Source organism: Chlorocebus sabaeus, chromosome 23 (assembly GCF_047675955.1).
Source record: "Chlorocebus sabaeus isolate Y175 chromosome 23, mChlSab1.0.hap1, whole genome shotgun sequence".
Classification (NCBI taxonomy): domain Eukaryota; kingdom Metazoa; phylum Chordata; class Mammalia; order Primates; family Cercopithecidae; genus Chlorocebus; species Chlorocebus sabaeus.
Window position 1 is genome coordinate 31,810,241 of NC_132926.1, and position 18,368 is coordinate 31,828,608.

Here is an 18,368-nt window from a genome sequence, read left to right on the forward strand (position 1 = left end):
GTGAGTCAGGGACTTCGTGGGATTGGAGAATACCAATAAGCAGATAACATGTCCTACAAGTGAGAGGACTAGCAAGGTGATGTGGAGGTTCAGAAGGGGTGGGCTAGAATCCCTGAGGGTCTGGATGCCTGGATCCTTTTAGCCAACCCATGCTCACTGGTGGCAGGTGCTGGTATGAAACCTCTGCCCATCAAGCTGCGAAATGGGCCAAGGACCCTTTTTCCTGAGTGGAGAGGGGAAGGGGTATGTAGGGTCTGAGATTCCAAGTCCAAGATAGAGTGATGGGGTGGTCATGGGCCTGCTTTAAACCTTCATTTTCCTCCTCTGGAGCCTAGAAAGAGGCCTCCTGTTTACATGGTTCCCAAAGGCCTTCACAGCCCTTAGCCCAGTCCATCTCCACAGCCTTCCTCTGCAGGGCATCTTTGTTCCCCTGTTGTGTAGAAAAGGAGCTGGAGGCTCAGAGAGGGTGAGTGACTTGCCCATGATCACTCAGCTAATAAATGTCCAAAGTCCGGGCACAGTGCCTCACACCTGTAATCCTAGCACTCTGAGAGGCTGAGGCGGGTGGATTGCCCGAGCTCAGGAGTTTGAGACCAGCCTGGGCAACATGGTGAAACCCCGTCTGTACTAAAATACAAAAAATTAGCCAGGCGTGATGGTGTGCACCTGTTATCCCAGCTACTCGGGAGGCTGAGGCAGGAGAATTGCTTGAACCCAGGAAATGGAGGTTTCAGTGAGCCGAGATTGTGCCACTGCACTCCAGCCTGGGTGACAGAGCAAAACTCTGTCTCCAAAATAAATAAATAAATAAATAAATAAAATAAAATAAAATAAAATAAAAATAAATGTCCAAGAATCAGAGCTCAAACTTACATCCTTAGTCTTAAACTCCAGTCCCTTTTCTTCTTAACTCCAAGACCTTGGAGTAAGATCTTGTGACTGTAGGTATGACTGATGCCCTGAAGAATTGAAGTTGGCAGGGAAGGTGCCCACAAAATTTTGGAATGAAGATTTCATGGCAGGTCTCTGGCCAGTGGCCTATCCCGGGTAAGCCATGCCATGCTCACCTCCACACAGTCCCCTCTCGCCTTTTTTTTTTTTTACCTTGACTGGAAGCACAAGCAGAAACTGGGACATGAGCCCCAGGAGACCAGATTACCATGGTCCCCTTGGGGGCATGGGGTTGGGGAGAGGTTGCAGAGGAAGGCTCTGGAGGGGAGCAACTGTCACAGCTGTGAGAGGTGGGGATGAGCAGGCAGTCAGGGCTGTTCCTTCCAGAATCCTGGGATGTCCTCTGCACTTCTCCGCCAAACTAGAGCGCTAGTGTGATGGACAAGGTGGTAAAAGAGCTGAAAGAGCAGGAGCATAACAAGAAAGACAGAGGCAGAAGCAACAACAACAAAAAAAATACAGAGGGCAACAGAGAGACAGTTGCAGAGACTACAGTGATCCACAGAGGGAGAGCCATCCCTGTGAATTAGCCATCGTTTCCCTGTAAACCTTAGAACCCAGCTGTTGCCAGGGCAACCAGGCAATACCTGTCTCTCTAGAGATGAAGTTGCCAGGGTAACTGCATCCTGTCATTCTTTCCTGGGGACCATCCGGAATGCGGCACCCACTGGCTGTTACCATGGCAACTGCCTTTTTGCCCCACTTAATCCCATCCCGTCTGCTACAAGGGCCCCACAGTTGGAGGTGGGGGAGGTGGGAAGAGAAAATATCACTTGTGGACAAAGTTTGTTCTATTGTACCTCCTCCAGCCCCTCCTTGGGTCCATCACCCCAGGGGTCCTGGGTCCATCCCACCCCCAAGCCCACACAGGCTTGCAGTATTGTGTACGGTATGGTCAGGGCGTCCGAGAGCAGGTTTCGCAGTGGAAGGCAGGCAGGTGTTGGGGAGGCAGTTACCGGGGCAACGGGAACAGGGCGTTTCGGAGGTGGTTGCCATGGGGACCTGGATGCTGACGAAGGCTCGCGAGGCTGTGAGCAGCCACAGTGCCCTGCTCAGAAGCCCCGGGCTCGTCAGTCAAGCCAGTTCTCTGTTTGCACTCGGCAGCACGGGCAGGCAAGTGGCCCCTAGGTTCGGGAGCAGAGCCGCAGCACCCCAGTCCTGGTCCCCCAGTCCCAAGCCTCACCTGCCTGCCCAGTGCCAGGATGGCCACCATCACCTGCACCCGCTTCACGGAAGAGTACCAGCTCTTCGAGGAATTGGGCAAGTGAGTTGTGCCTCAGGGAGTCCTGGAGGGCATGGGGGGCGGGGAGATCAGGGTCTCGAGCAGTGTGTGTGCCTGCAGTGCTTGGGGAGCATTCCTGTGTACACAGATGAAGGCAGGCTGCATGGGTTTGGGGGCACCTGCCTGTGCACAGAGCATCCAGAGTCGGGTGTGGGCATGTTTGTGGGTGCACAGACGTGCCAAGCTAGCCAGGCGAGTGCGTATGTAGGGATGAAGGGTTAACAGTGTATGCCAACATACACGCATACACAAACACACACACATGCACACAAGTACACACAACCTGGATACACACAGATTCTTAGAGACTTAGGGTTAAAAAGGAATTTTCCTAGTCAGCTGGGTCCAAAACTGGAATTCCTTCTCTAGTTTTGCTTGAGGTGGCCATCTGCCCTCCACTTAGATACCTCCAGTGACAGAGAATTCACCAGCTCCCAGTAGTTCTTCCTGACTTTAGACACCTACAGTGACTGTACAGAGTGGCCAACTTCTCCCTCCCCACCTTCCCCTTCTCAGCTCCTGCCAGGAGTGAGGGCATCAGTACAGTAGGGGTTAATATCTGAGCATGGCAGGCTTCCTGGGTGTTGGGAGGTGGGGAGGGGCAACCAGGAAAGCTGCAGTGGGGGCACCGTTGTTTCAGGGGCTGGGGTATGAAGGGCGCAGTGGCTCTGCACAAGCAAAGTTGCCCAGCCCAGAGCTCATTTTCTGCCCTGATGACTGCTGTGTAGTGAAGGATGGGAGGGTGAGGAAAGAGGGGAGCCCCTTGTGGGTGACCCAGTAGGGTGTGGAGTGTCAGGGAGGGATTCCTGGATGTCCCCAGCTGGGTTTCTGGAGGATCCTGGGATGGGTCAAGGGTTGGGTGTATTTTGGAGGCAGAGTTTGCCTTGTGGGCAAAGGAGCACTGATGCCCTGGTTGGTTTCTGCTGTGGCAGCAGGAGCACGGGGCAGGGACCCTGGAGGCAGGTGTGTGCTGGTGTGAGTTCTGAATGTGTGTGTACTAGTGTGCATTTTGAGGAGGAGTGATGTGTGTGGCTGTAAAAGGGCTTTTGAGGGGAATTGATTGTGACACTGGAGTACGCTGGTGTGCCCTGCAAGGGCGTGCAAGCATTCATGCATGTGCACTAGGAAGAGGTGCTTCATGTGTAAGGCCTGAAAATGCAAGTGTGCCCGGCAAGGGTGCATGTGTGTGAGTATCACAGGAGTGCTATTGGCTGGGTTGAATGAGAACAAGGGTGTGGACATGACTCATTATATGTGCACATGTATGGCAGGTTAGAGCTGTGTACACATAGGAAAGCACATGTGTGTGAGGTCTAGGGGTGTGTGAGGAGGCTCATGTGAGATGTGGACACAATGGTGTTCCTGGGAAGTCTTGATATGCACATCTATGTGAAGGCTGGGGTCATGCACACAGGATGATGTACGTGTGTGTGCACACGCACGTGTGTGCATGTGTGAGGCCTGGACTCACAGGCCTATGTGGGAGTATGGGTGTTACAGGCATGTGTGAGCTCATGCTGGTGTCTGCATATGTGTGGGAGGTGGCCCTGTGACTGTATACAGGAAGGCTGCTTGCACACACACACACACACACACACACAGACAAACACGCTATCCTACAGGCATGCACCGCCTCCCTTGAGCACACATACCCCCATGTGTACGTGTGCTCACTCTTATCTGCAGACTTTCGGCTTTTCTGAATGTGTTTTGTTGCGGGTAGGGGCAGGAACATAATGTTTGGGGCTGCTCTGGAGGACTGAGGCTGTCTACAGACTTGTGCAGGGACCCCTCTCCAGGTGTTTTCCAGTGCTCGCCTAGAACCCAAGAATTCCCTGATTAGCTGTGAAGCTGCCTTTCAGGGAGTGACCAAGACTGGGTTCTGGCGGGACTGCGTCATGAGTACAGTGAGATGGAGTTGAGATGTGACTCAAGTGCTCAAAGTGAAAATAAAAGTGATGTTTTGCCCCAAGAGGAGATGGATATCGTTAAGACTGGGTTTTGTGGGGGCGACTTGGCAGAGAGACCCTTCGTGAACCTTCACAGAAAATTTCAGGGACAAGGGAGCCGTGGTGTGGCCATGGCAGGAAAACCGAGGGTAGCAGGCATGGCTAGGCCTTGTTTAATCAATTTCAGACTTCTTCCTTCCAGAGCCATCAGACTGCTCTTAACCTTTTTTAGGTCACATATTCCTCCAGGAATCTGATGAAAGTCTAAATCTACATTCCCCGGAAAAACGCACAAACCTACGAAATGTTGCATGCAATGTCAGGAGCTTGCAGGACATCGGGAAGACTATGTATGAGCCTAAGTTTGCAGAAGCTTGTATCAGAGACAAGGGGATAAAGTAGACTGATTCCGCACCCATGATGTCTGTGTTAAAAAGGCCAGAGCACATCACTGAGGAGCCTGGGGCTCCTGCTCTGCACGGCAGCATCAGTCTGAGCATCCAGTGGTGCAGGGAAGGGCAGTGTCCTGCATGGCCATTAGGGACACAGGCTCTGTCCCTCACCACCCATAGCTCTGTGACACCAGGCAGGCTACACTACCTCTTTACCCCCACCTGTAGTCTGGAGATAAAAAGGGCTGCGAGGATTCAGTAAGATGGTGCATGTAGAGATGCAGCCTTGAGCCTGGTGCACGACGGGCCCCCAGTGCCAATTGCTACCAGGGAGACTGTTGTTCTGAAAGGCTGGGCAAGGCTGAAAGTGAGGAACGGGATCTGCTTGTACCTTTTGTCTGGAGTTGGCCCATCCGGGGCTGGGAGGAGGTTGACCAAACCGTGCTTCCCCTGTGGCTGGCCTCTTCTGTGGGAGGAAGCCATGAGGGTACCTGCAGGGCCCATCCCTCAACTGATGACCCACAGTTCCTGCCAGCTGGGACACTGCAGTCACCACCCAAAAGCTGAGCCCCTGTTCCAGAACCCACTTCAGATCACTAGCAGGGTGGCTGGAAGAGGCAGCCAGGTTGGCCCTAAAAGGGCACATGGGAGCCTTTGGGTTTCCTTCTTCAAGGCGTTGGGCTGCCGAACTGGGGAGGAGGGCAAGTCCCTCCAGAGGGCTTCTGGCATCCTGCCCAGTGAGGTCTGGCTCAGGACTGCAGGCCTTTGAGGAGCCCGGGTGTGAGAGGAGCTGCTCTTCTCCAGTCCTGGTGGGCAGCCCTCTGGGAACCCGTGACCGGGGCCAGGACCCTGGGCAGGGCTTCTGGAGCCTCTTGATGCTACTCGACTGCAGGTTCCACTGAAGCATATGAATTCAGATGAGTCAAGAACTTGATTCCGGTCTCCTAGAAGGTTGGGGTGGGGCTGTCTCTTGGGATCCAGAGATGAGCTCATCCCTCTTCCTTTGACCCAATCCTCTTCTCTCCTGAGGATGAGAGAAATAAAAGCTCAGACCCTAGTGGCACCGAAGCTTGCAGGAGGCAGGCTGCACCAGCTCCAGGGTTCAGTGTGGACTGAAGTGGGCAGGCCAGAGCTCCCAGCATATACAGCCTTCTCCAAAGACCTCTCTGAGAAGGGGAAGAATGCTGGTTATTGGGCAAAGGGGTTGCCACGGATGCACCAGAGGGCTCAGGGAAGGGGTCACATTCAAGGAAGTGGAAAACGAGCCTTTTCCAGCCATTGGTATTCTCCAGGCTTCTGATCCTACCCCCAGGAGAGGTTAGAAAGGCAGAAAGTTGCCCTGCAGCCTGTGTTATCACTGGGCTGTATAGGAAGAGTCTCCAAAGGAGATTTCACTTGAGAGAGGGAGAGAGAGGGAGGAAGAGAGACTGGAGAGAGAGCTCAGCCTACTCTTTTCTCTCTAGAAACAGAGATCTGAAATTGACCCAAGGCAGAGCTGGGGTCGGAGAAGGGGTTGCAAAGGCTGCAGTTGGCCAGCATGGTTGACAGGGAGGAGAGGGCAGCTTCCTCGACCTAAGCTCCTTCTCACCTGGGTTGATCCACGGGTGGCAGTGTGGCCCAGAGGCAACTCCCTACACTGAGGTCCTGGGGCCTGGGTGCTCAAGTCCTCTCATGGGACTCAGGCTGTAACATCTGTAGAATGTGCTTAGCAATCCTGCCTTTCCCAGGCAGAGCTGTTGGATGGACAATGCCACGTTGGAGAGAGGACACTGGGCATCCATGCACCCAAAGACTGGGGCCCGTGCTTTTCTTCCACCTTTTAAACCCTCTCCTATCCACAGCACTTCGGGGCCAGCGAGGCTTTTTATCCATGAGCTCATCTCTGAAGGAGGCAGGCAGGGCTTACTCATCCAACTTACAGATGAGGAGACCGCAGCTTGAGGAGGTGGAGAGACTGGCTCAGGGGATTGTGTCCAGGTCTCCAGCACCCAGCATACTGGGGGAAGACTGCTGAGAGGGATCATGACTGGTGCCGTATCTGGGGATCATCCTCCCTCTTGTCCACTAACAAGGGAAGAGAAGTGGCCATGTGGGCAGGGGAACTCTGATGTTGCTGATTTTCCAGTCATGATTCTGCCTCTAATTTACTGGGCCATCCTGGGTGAATCACTTGCCGTTTGTGTGCCTCGGCTTTACCATCTGTAAAATGGGGATCATAATACCTCTGGAGATGCCTGCAATGCCCCGTTAGAGATGCCACCTTCTGTAACCTCCCTCTGTGGAGGGCACACATGGGAAATTGCAGACCTCCAGAACATCAGAATTGTAAGGACCATGGAGATGCTCAGCTCATTGCATAGATGGTGCTTGGCTTGGTCTCTGGGAGTCAACATTCAGAGAGAAGTGGTTTGTCCAAGGCCACAGGAGAGACAGGGCCCAGGTTAGGGGACTAGATGATGTGCAGGGACCAGAGGCCAAAGGACAGGAAATGGAGGGGCAAGACCTCAAGGAAAGGGTGGCAGGAACAGGGAAGGGACGAGCCTTCCTCCCTGTCCTCCAAGCCATCAGAGCCACAGGCACGCACATGTTCTGGTGCACGCTGCAGCCCTCCGCCCCCGCGCAGCCGCCCCCACACAGGCTGAGACACACTGACACTCTGCTGAGCCTCCCTCCCTCCCTCTCTTCCTCCCCACCTCCCTCCACAAGCACACAGTGACACCACTGCCAGCATACCCTGCAGTCTGGGCCGTGGCCCTCTCTGTGGGGTGAGGGCAGAGCTTTGGAGTGCAACACTCGCATCCTGTTGCCGATGCATGCGTGCTCACACACACATGTGCGTCTTCACACAGCTCACGGGAGCACACACATGCACATGGAGACACACACACACACACACACACACACACACACACTGGCTGTGATAGGGCATAGAGCATGAGTCTGTCTCCCAGTGCAGGGATAGCAAGATGGTGCTAGCTGGGCTTCTGGGCTTTCTCTGACTTTGTCTGTCTGCTTGTCTTTTTCTGTGCTCTTCTCTCCATCTCTCTGGTTTCACTCTGTCTCTGTCTCTCTGTCTCTGCCTCTGTCTCTGCCCTCTTTGCTGCAGTCCCCTTTCTGCATGTGAACTGCCTGTGGCACTCTCTTGGAGCTTCTCTCTGGCGCTGTAGGAAGCCTCCCACCCCAGGCAACCTGCTGAGTGCAGGTATAGCCCAAACCGCTGAGACCAAGCCCAGGTCCTCCAGGTCCTCGTGCGGCATGGCTGTCTACCACGGTGTCAGGTGGGACTGTAAGGCCAGTGAGACTTTTTGTGCTGGAGAAGGTTGAGGGCCTTGGTGTCTTAGGGTCATATAAAAAGAGGAACACATCTGGGATCCTTGCATCCTTTCAACAGGTATTTCCTGAGCACGTACTCTGTTCCCAGTCCTAGGTTGAGCCCAGCATGCACCACATGCAAGACTTAGGTAGTCTCTGCCCTCACGGGGCTCACAATCCAGTGCAAAGCCAACATTAATTAAATCACTTCAGAAATCATTATTTAAATGCAACTGGATAAGGGCTTTGGCCACATACATGGAATTGTGAGCTGCAAAGAGACCTCAATTAGTTGGGGTGAGGGAGGTATCAGGGAAAGTTCCCTGAAGCGATGACATTAGGGAGCTAGAGGCTAAATAAGAGTTACCCAGAGGTTAGCTGGATGCGGTGGTGCATGCCTGTAGTTCCAGCTACTCAGGAGGCTGAGGTGGGAGGATTGCTTGAGCCCAGGAGTCTGAGGATGCAATGAGCTATGATCATGCCACTGCACTCCAGCCTGGGTGATAGAGACCTTGTCTCTTTCTTAAAAAGAGAGAGAAAGTAAGAGAGAGGAAGAAGAGTTAACCAGAGGGAAGAGGGTGAAACAGTGTTCCTGAGAGTGGGAACAACTTAGACAAAAGCTCTGAGGTATATATTTCAGTGGAGCATGTCAGCCCTAGGGGGATCTGGGGTCCCACTCTTCTCTGGCCCGTTCAGCCTGACCCCAATTTCCAGATGTTGGGTCCTAGCAGGACTATTAAAAACCTGTAGTTTGTCTGGAAGAGGGGGCCAGGCAGGGTGGTGAAGGTCTGGGAGCTGAATCAAGTGAGAGAACGCCAAGGAACTGAGGGGCTTTAGCAGACAGAAGAGACCCCTCAGGGACTATGTCTTTCCCTTCCCCAACTCCTGTGTCTGCAGAGATGTCCTGGGGCCTGAAAGGCCCTACAGGCAGAGCTGCTGACTATGTAGAGTAAGAGAGGTAGCTTTTAGCTCCACAGAAGGAAGACATTCCAACGGTCAGAACTGCTCCTGCATCCCACAGCTGGCTGCGGCCTCAGGAGCTAGTGCTCTGGCAGTAGAGATGTGCAAATTCCCACTCTCATCCACGGCCTTACCTTCCTTGCAGGCCTCCTGCCCTCGGTCCCTGCCCTCATCTGGGGAGATGCTTTGCTAAAATAATGAAGTGGGAGATGGTTTAGAGCCAGGGTACCCTCAATTCAATTCAGTATATCAGAGGGAAGAGGGCTCCGTTGTCTTATAGATGGCGAGCTAAGGCCCAGAGAGGGCAAGGCCCTTGCCCATGGTCACACAAGCTAGTGACACATGAGAACTGGACACTCCAGTGTCTGTCCACTCCAGTGCTTGGCTGTCCTATCCCTGGAGGCCTCTCTCTCTCTGATGCTTGGACCTCTGAAAGCCTTCATGGTATACACTCTGGACAGGGCCAGGCCATCAAAGACTGAGGAGAAAGTCACCCCCTGGCATGTCCCTTGCCTTGCTGGGCTCTGGCCCTGCCCTTAAGCACTGTAAAGAGAAAATAGAATATTTTTCTATTTTTCTTTTTGTGACCCATTCAAAAAAACCCTTGTGCAGCCAAAACAAGGAATATGTTGGAACTTCTGTTGGTTCAATGTTCCCTGCAGCAAACAGATTCTTCCGGATCCCAGCCCTTCTGTGTCCCCCACGAGACTTCTGCTGGATTGGTGTTTGGGGGCGGGGGGCAGTGCGGGACAGCTCAAGCACACTGCGTCCCTGCAGCATCTTTTAGAGTCTGGGAGTGGGTGGCTGCAGCCGCAGGCGGTTGAGAGGATGGGAGAGGTGTGGTTTCAGTAATGGGTCCTAGGATTTTCTGGCTGTATAATGCTTTGTTCTGTGGAGTTCTGCTCACAGAGCTGGGAAGAAGTGGGGAGAGTCAAGCAAAGGGGATGGTGAGCCCCCAGTGCCATCTCCTCTGATCTAGTCACCATTTGAGAAGCTGCATAGCTGTGTTTTGTTTGTTTATTATTAAGAAAAGGTACTAATGCCTAAATGGGAAAGAAAGAAAAAGAGAAGGCTTAAAAATTACTTATCAACAGTTGATTTCACAGATAGGTAAGCTGAGGCCTAAAAGCTTCTCTTTGTTTCTGAATGAAACTGACCCCAGCTTTTTAACTGTTTTGGGAATCCAGAGTCCTCAGAGAATCTCAAATAAGCTGTGGATACTCTCCCCCTCCCAAAATGCCCATTCACCGCAACATGCAGAATGCTGTTATTTTCCACAGTTCCTCCTACTCCAAAGTCTGACTGTGGACCTCAAGGTCAGACCCCCTCTAATCTGAGAGTACTGGGTATTGGAAAAAGCAATGGACTATGAATCAGCAGTCCTGGGTTCAAGGTCTTCGCCCCAGTTTCTTCAGCTTTGGAATAGGAGGGGGTGGACTTCAAAAGTAAGACATTGTGGGCTATACAAAGTTCTGATGCAGCCACATGTGGCCCACACTCTAGCCCAGTGCATGGTGCTGCCTCTGTGGCCCACCCCAGCTCTTTCCCTTCCCCCAGGCATTCTAACCTGTGTATTCTGGGTTCCACATCCTGGGTGATCAAATCAGCCAGCCTGGGCTATGTGTTACTGACCACCAAAGGATTTTGGATGCAGATTCTCTCACAGATAACAGATCTATCTGCATGTGACCAGGACCTTTCTGAAATCACCCCCAGCTCATCTCAGAGAAGTGAAATGCTTAAGTATCTTAACCAAGAGTGGGGAAATTTTGGGGAAGAGGCTGGGCTTTGATTATGAGGTGCCTGCCATGTAGCATCTAGGCAAGATAATGAGTAGTTAAAAATACGGAGCTAGAGTTCCGAAGACAGGAGGGGACTCTGGATGTGGATTTCAGTTTTGGGTGATGGTCAATGACTTTAACTGTTTGGGAAGTCATGGACTCCTTTGCAGAGCTGATGTCTATGCATCCTTTGCCCAGAACAATGCACAGACACAGAATCATTTTAATACAGTTTTAAGTGGGTTCACAAATGTCTGGAGTCTCCCCAGAGATCACAGCTAATGGCCCCTGGTAGAAGGTATGGGTGGGAGTGGTAAGAGGGGGTGGAAAGAGGCCGGGAGCAGCAATACTGAGGAAAGGTGGGGCAGCGAAGGCATTTTCAGTGATGGGGGAGACCAGGAGAGCATGGCGACCCAGAAACAAAAGGAAAGGTGAGCTCAAAGCTTTGTTCAGTGAGGCCAAATGCTACCTGGGGTGGGGTAGGCAAGGTGCATTAGGCTCCAGCGGGGACTGCAAGGGGTAGTGGTGAGGGTGGGAGGAGGCATGGGTGGGCGAACCTGGCACAGGCATTTCTTTCATGGAGCCCCGGGGGCGGCAGCCAGATTGTGGTGGGTTCATGGAGTGTGGGAGGTGGGAAGAGGAGGCGGCGGATGTCGGACATTTGTTCTGGAAGTTTGGCAGCAAAGAAGAAGGGAAGAAGGAAACAGCCCAGGCTGCTGGGTCGAGAGAAAGGTTCCTGGTTGTTTTGTTTTATTTGAGGAGGTTGTTTTATTTTTCTGGAAGGAGGGAGACCTCAGCATGTTTGAGGAAATAGTCAATGAAGAGCAGACACTAAAGACTACCGTAAGGGGCCCAGACAATCAGACCCCCATGGAGCCCAGAGTGGAGGGAAGTGTTTGGTGAGTGCTGTCCCCAGAAGGCCGCAATAGATAATAAGTGTTCCTGTTTGCTGAGACTCACGGGTGTAACGTGGCTCTGAGTGGTTTGGGGTGAAGGTGAAGAGGCTTCCTTTGGAGAAAGTGGCAGCAACCAGTCTTGGGCAGCAGAGACCCCCTCACAAACATCCCCAGGAGGGAGCGGGGCTGGTCCCATCTTTCGAATGAGGAAACTGAGGCCCAGAAGAGTAAGCAAGCTGGTAGCCAAGCTGAGTGAGGGCTCAGGTCTTCTGACTCCCCATCTAGTGCTCCTGGAGCTGCGCTTGACTGCCATGTCAACTATTCCTACTGTTTTAGGCCAGAGAGGGCGGTGGGCCCCTGTGGGCTGGCAGCCAGCTACGCCCAGGACACCTTGCCTGCCAGGCAGCTAGAAAGCAATTTCCCAGCGTGAATCTTGCTTTTCACAGCCCATTAGCACATTCCCACATTCTCAGCCACGCGCACCGGACTCACTGTCACTGTGCCCTCTCTGTCTGTCTGCCAGAGGGGGGCCTCCCTGCCTGCCCACACTCCTGCTCACACTCTCGGGGCAGGCTATTCAGCCCTGGTGAGCTGCCCCTTCCCCACCTCGCTATGGCTCCCACACACCTCCACCTTGGCTTACTTCTTCCCCGAGTTTGGCAAACAATGTCCATTTTGTTTCTGATGATGCCAGCTGTCCTCCTCCTTTCGTGGATAACGATGCCTACACAAGGCATTGTTCCTTGAGCATTTACTATACCCCAGGGACTCTGCCAAACTCATTGCCTACCTAATTATCTCATTGAATCCTTGAAACAACTGCATAGGGTTGGTACTATTGTTGTCCATATTTTGCAGTAGGGGGGAATAGGCTTACTGAGGTGAAGTAGCTTGCTAGGAAGTAGCTGACCCACTATGTGAACTCTGCTTGGTCTGATTCAGGAGTGCCTGCTCGTCTCTATGTAGAGCTGTGCTCTCCAATGTGGCAGTCATTAGCCACATATAGTTATTTAGATTAAATAAAATAAGAAATTTGGTGCTCAGTTCCACTGGTCCCATTTCAAGTGCTCTGTAGCATCTGTGGCTGGTGGCTGCTGCAGTGGGCAGCTCAGTGTGTGTGCATCATCACAGGAAGTTCTGTTGGACGGCACTGGTATGAAACACTAGAGCTGAAAAGCTACTGTGTTCCTGAGCCTCATCCCTACCCTAGCCTCCACATTGCAGATGAAGAGACTGTGGCCCTCACTGGGGCCGGTTCTTGCCTAAGTCCTCCCAGCAGGGCTGAGGGCTGAGACTTGGTTCCTCCAGTGTCTGCCTGTCTGTCTCTCCCCTACACACCCTTCCCTGCCTACATTCTGTGACCCTCTGGCTCACATGGATACACGCTTCATACCTAGGGTGATATACATGTGCTTTGTCACACCTACAGCCTCACAGCATCACACTCTTAGGGGCTAGACCAGGTTGCCAATACATGCCTATGGCCAGACACCCACCCCTTGCACCCAGGAACACTTCCCCCACCCCTCCTCCTTTGCACCCAGGGGCATTCCCCTACACCTCTCGAGGAATTCAGAAACACTTTCACAGTCACTTCCAGGACTGCCCATGGCCATCTGCCACAGCCCTCACACCCAGGCCTCATCCCTTCCTCTTGGGACTCTTGGCCATCGCCTCCCACCCCTGCCCTCCCAACCTTGGCCTCCTTGCCTGTCCTGCCCTGTCCTGTTCCCAAGTTCCTGCCCACCTGCCCATCTGCTGGCTGCCTGCTCAGCTCAGGGCCACAAGAGGAGTGGGCTGGCTCTTCTGTTTGCCAGGGTTTCTGGGCTGTGGCCACTTGTTCGTGCAGGACAAGAATACAGAAACATGTTTTTTTTTTTTTTTTTTTTTCTTTTCTTTTTTAAACAGAAGATAAAAAAGGGAAGAGGTTAGGGCTGCCGACTCACTGCCCTCATTCTCATTTTGGCTATGACTTTCCTCTGATCCCTACCGCCATGGCAGGTAGGGTTGGAGCCTGGGGGTGCCTAGGTAGCAGCCCAGCCCCTTTTCTCACCTCATTTGCCCCCCTTCTCCCCAAACTATGTCCCTTGTGCTTAGTACTGTATCAAGTGTTTTGCACCAGTTACCTCACTTAATCTCCCCGACAGACCCAGGAAGTAGAGGCTGTTATTACCCTCTAACAGGAAGACGCAGAAAGGTGATGTGTCAAGTTCAGCATCACACAGTTGGGGGTGAGCTAGGATTGGATTACGGGTCTTTGTGACCCCAGAGCCTCTGCTCTTGAGGACCACATTCTCCTGTCGTGGTTGAGTCAGAAGAAAAAGTGCAAGGGACCTAGATTCTCTTCACAGCCTCAATTAGGAATATGCCTGCTCACTTGAGGCCTCGGTTTCCCGATCTATTAAATGGGAGAGCAGAATTCCAACTCCACAGGATTGCTGTGAGGGTCGAAAGGGTGCTTAGTGGTGAATGTACATTTGAAGGGAAGAAGACTTCTGGGCTTGTGAGGGGCTGGTACCCTCCGGATCACCAGCTCTAAGCTTGTTTTGAGAAACTCCTCCCTCTGAGCATCTGATAAAAGCTATACACCCTTACCTCCCTCCAAAAAATGCACTTGCTTACACTTGGATGTACAGGTGTCCTTCAAGGGGCTCAGGGTCCCCGCACTACTCCATCTATGGCATGGACTCCTGGTGAGGAGCCTCTAATTTATACAAAAGCTTGGTGCTATTCGGAAGAGGAACTTCAGCAAGTATGGCTTCTCTTGTTTTATAGACATAGCTCTTATGGCCTTGGCTCACTGAGCCAGAGCCCAGTCTCATGGGGCCTGTCAGGCCTCCCTGAGCAGAGCCCTCACTGGCCCCCATCAGTGCGGATTTCCAAGGGAGACAGGATACGCAGCAGGACTTCCCCGGAAGGCACTGGGCAGTGCTGGGCTGCCTGAGAAAGAATCACCCACAGACAGAGTTAAAATGAAATTATAAATTCCCTGGGCCTACACCCAGAGGTGCTGATTTAGGATGTCTGGGTGGGACCTTGGAATCTGCTTATTTTTTCTTTTGAGACAGCGTCTTGCTGTGTCACCCAGGCTGGAGTGCAGCGATGCTATCTCAGCTCACTACAGTCTCCAACTCCGGCACTTAAGTGATCCTCCTACATCAGCCTCCTGAGTATCTGGGAACACAGACATGCACCACCATGCCCAGCAGTAGAGACGGAGTTTCGCCATGTTGCCCAGGCTGGTCTCAAACTCCTGGGCTCAAGCGATTCTCCCACCTTGGCCTCCCAAAGTGCCGGGATTGCAGGCGTGAGCCACCACGCCCGGCCAGAATCTGTTTTTTCAAAGATCCTTCAGGGGATTCTCAGGCAGCCAGTTTGATAATCATTGATCTAAGGTCTTTACCTAGAATGAAATTTTGCCTCTCTAATGGAGAAATTACACTCATCCCTCCCTCCTGCTGTCCAACCATCCCTTCCTCAATCCCTCCATCCACTCACACATATTAATTGAGCTGTAGCTCTGGACCAAGCTGTGTCAGGTGCTGATGAGCAGGACGAGACCCAGCTCCTGCACCCTGGAGCTCACAACCTTCCCTGCTTCCTGCCCTTCTCTTCCTGGAGTTCTCAGAACCTTGCCCAGATGTGGCCACTTTAAACTTTTTTCTCATAGGGCTTTTGAGAATCATGGCCCCCAGCTAGCGGGGGACCTAAAGGTCTTTGGGGTCCATCCCCATCCCTGGGTAGGGCGGGCACGTTTGAGAGACCAGTTGTACCCCATCTTCCTTAGATGCCTGTTCCTATTTCTAACACCCCATCTGAAAATTTCCTCTCCTGTCTCACTCCATTTTCTCTCACTCTTGCTGAAATCCACCTCCTTCTCCTGCAAGTCACACTCATGGAGGCTCTATTGGCATTAGACACTGGGTATTCAAGCACTGGGGACAGAGGAAAAAAGTGAAAGTCCTGGCCCTCAGGAACTCACTGTCAGGGTGGGAGAAATAAGCCGGTGGAGGAGCCACCACCAGTCTGAGTTAGATGGGGGTGTAGGATTGTGATATTATGATATCATAAGAAATCTAGAAATATGTAGTTGGTCATTGTCCCTGGTTCTTGGCACAGAGCTCCCCAAACCCTTGTAATTTTCTAAGCGATGGAGGTACTAACAGCATCTTTTGTTCTAGTATTTGGTCTTAGAACCCAGTTCCTGACTCAAAGCTCCCAACTGCCTTGGAATTTCCTGGGTGATGAGAGCATCTTTTGTTCCAATGAGGCAGCTTTGGGTGGGTGCCTGTGTGGGAGCTGGTCACAGAAAGATCAAACCATGGCCAGAAGCTTAGAACTTTCTGCCCCTCCCTGCATTCTCAGGGAGGGGAGAGGGGCTGGGGATTGCGTTAATAAACAATCATGCCTAGTGATGAGACCTCCATAAAGGTCTCTTAAGTACGGAGCTTGGAGACCTTCCGGGTTGGTGAACACATCCACATGCCCTGAGGGTGACACACCCCAGCTCCATGGGGACAAAAGTTCCTGTGTTCAAGATCCTTCCAGACCTTGCTCTGTGCCCCTCTTCATCTAGCTGTTCATCTGTACCCTTTATCATAACCTCTGTTGTAAACACACACACATGCACAACTGGTAAACGTAAGTAAGCGTTTTCCTGAGTTTTGTGAGCCATCAGAGAAAATTCTAAAAGGAGGAGGTTGTGGGATCCCCCAGTCACCAGCCAGGTTGGACAGAATTGTGGGTAACCTGAGGACCCACTATTTGTGATTGGTATCTGAAGCAAGGAGATCGTCTTGTAGGTTTTAGCCCTTAACCTGTGGGGTCTGCACTAACTCTAGGTAGTTAGTTTCATAACTGAATTATAGGATACCCAACTGGTGTCCAGAGAATAAGTTGTGTGGGGAAAAAAAAAAAAAAAAAACCTTTATAGCTGGTGGCCGGAAGTGTTGTGGGAATGATGGAAGAAAAATGAATGTTTTCTAAGCAGGGGTGCTCTGGAAGCATGGAAGAGGGGCCGCGTAGCAGGGGAGAGTCTCAGGGAGGGGACTGAGGTCTTGCTGCTTTCTTCCTGGTAGCATATGGACAGGCTGCATGCCCCAAGGAGGAGCCACAGCTGTGCGAGGCCCTCTGCGTGCCCATGAATTCTGGCCCCCTCTAGCTTTCCTACAAGGTTATATTTCTTGGTCTGTAGTCTGTATCCTGGCTCCTTCCTCCTCATCCTTCTTTACAGTTTCCCAGCCGCTCATTTCCTGCTGCCCAGACATGAAGCCAGTGATACCATGCTCAGGGCTGTGTGCAGAGCAGGCATCTGTGCTAGCCTGCAGGCTTCTTCAGGGCCTGCCAGCATCCTCCTCTGCCTTGTCAGCCTCATCTTTTTGTGGGCTTGGAGCTGCCCATGAGCTTGGGATGGGGCATCCAAGTTTGGAGGATGTGATGTGTGCAGCCATGTCAAAAACCTGGGCGTGGCCCAGCCTGCCAGGAACTGGAAGGCTTACTTGGTGTGGAAGTCACACACCCAAGAGTGCTAACATCTGAGTTCTAGACACAGCTCTGCCTGTTATGAACCATTTGACCTTGAGCAATCTACACTGGAACTCAAAGTCTTGAGGAATCATAGTCTGCATTTTAACAAGGTACCTGGGTGACTTCCCTGGACATTTAGATTTGGGAAACCTGCCCAGGAGACTCTCTTCTTCCATTAGCATGGGGTTAGGGTGCTATAGTGGTGACCACGGTCAGTATCGGGCCCTTTAGGAGTCTCCTCTATATATGAAGGGACTGGAGTGCATGGCCTTTGTGGCAAAGAGAGCAAAATGGCATCTAGACTCCAGATCTAGCCCTTAGACAAGTTTTGTGTGGCCTAACACCATCCTCAAATTCTTTTGGAATAGGTGCCAGTAGGTGCCAGTATTTAAAAATTGGAAAATTTTGGCCGGGCGCGGTGGCTCGAGCCTGTAATCCCAGCACTTTGGGAGGCTGAGACGGGCGGATCACGAGGTCAGGAGATCGAGATCATCCTGGCTAACACGGTGAAACCCCGTCTCTACTAAAAAACACAAAAAACTAGCCAGGCAAGGTGGCGGGTGCCTGTAGTCCCAGCTGCTCGGGAGGCTGAGGCAGGAGAATGGCGTAAACCCAGGAGGCGGAGCTTGCAGTGAGCTGAGATCCGGTCACTGCACTGCAGCCTGGGCGGCAGAGCGAGACTCCGTCTCAAAAAAAAAAAAAAAAAATTGGGAAATTTCTCATCAATATCTAGTTTTGTAGCTTTTCCTGAAAAATCAAATGAGGTAGGAAATGGGCCACATTCTACATGGTGACAATGTTTTCCCCTGTGAGGTGGAAAACTCACAGACCTTGCCCCAAGTTCTCTTATAATTACTAATAGTTTGAGGATAAAATCCCAAGAGTCTCTTAAAACGTGAAAAGATGCTCAGCTTCACTCGTAATATGACAATTACAATTTGAATTACAGCAAATTGCCATTTTCCACCTGTCTCTTTAGCAGATACAAAAAGTTTGATAATACACTGTGTTGACAAGGGCAAAGGAAACTGGCACCCTTGCATTCTAGTGGGAAGGTGAGTTGGTACAATCTTTAATATGGACAGTCTCTCATTATCCATTGAAATCAGCAAACAACACCTACCCCTTGACCAGATAACATAAGTTCTGGAAATGTATCCCACACAGACACATGCATACATAGGATATATAATTCTAATGCACACATACACGGCTAGTCATTGTAGCATTGTTTGTAATGGTTATAGATTGAAACTAATCTTAGTGCCCATCGGTAGGGGACTGGCTGAATAAAGGATCAGACAGCCATACAATTACAT

The 18,368-nt window shown here is 51.8% G+C and overlaps 1 protein-coding gene across 1 annotated transcript in view; it reads left to right on the plus strand.

The window, feature by feature from the left end:
- The first annotated feature begins 1,972 nt into the window (after positions 1-1,972).
- The window catches only part of CAMK2A (calcium/calmodulin dependent protein kinase II alpha), a 69,862-nt gene continuing 53,466 nt past the window's right edge, over positions 1,973-18,368 (plus strand). Inside the window, exon 1 of the mRNA XM_008014977.3 lies at positions 1,973-2,215. Coding sequence (XP_008013168.2) covers positions 2,154-2,215 — 62 coding nt within the window. The 5' untranslated portion in view covers positions 1,973-2,153. The remainder of the gene's footprint in view (positions 2,216-18,368) is intronic.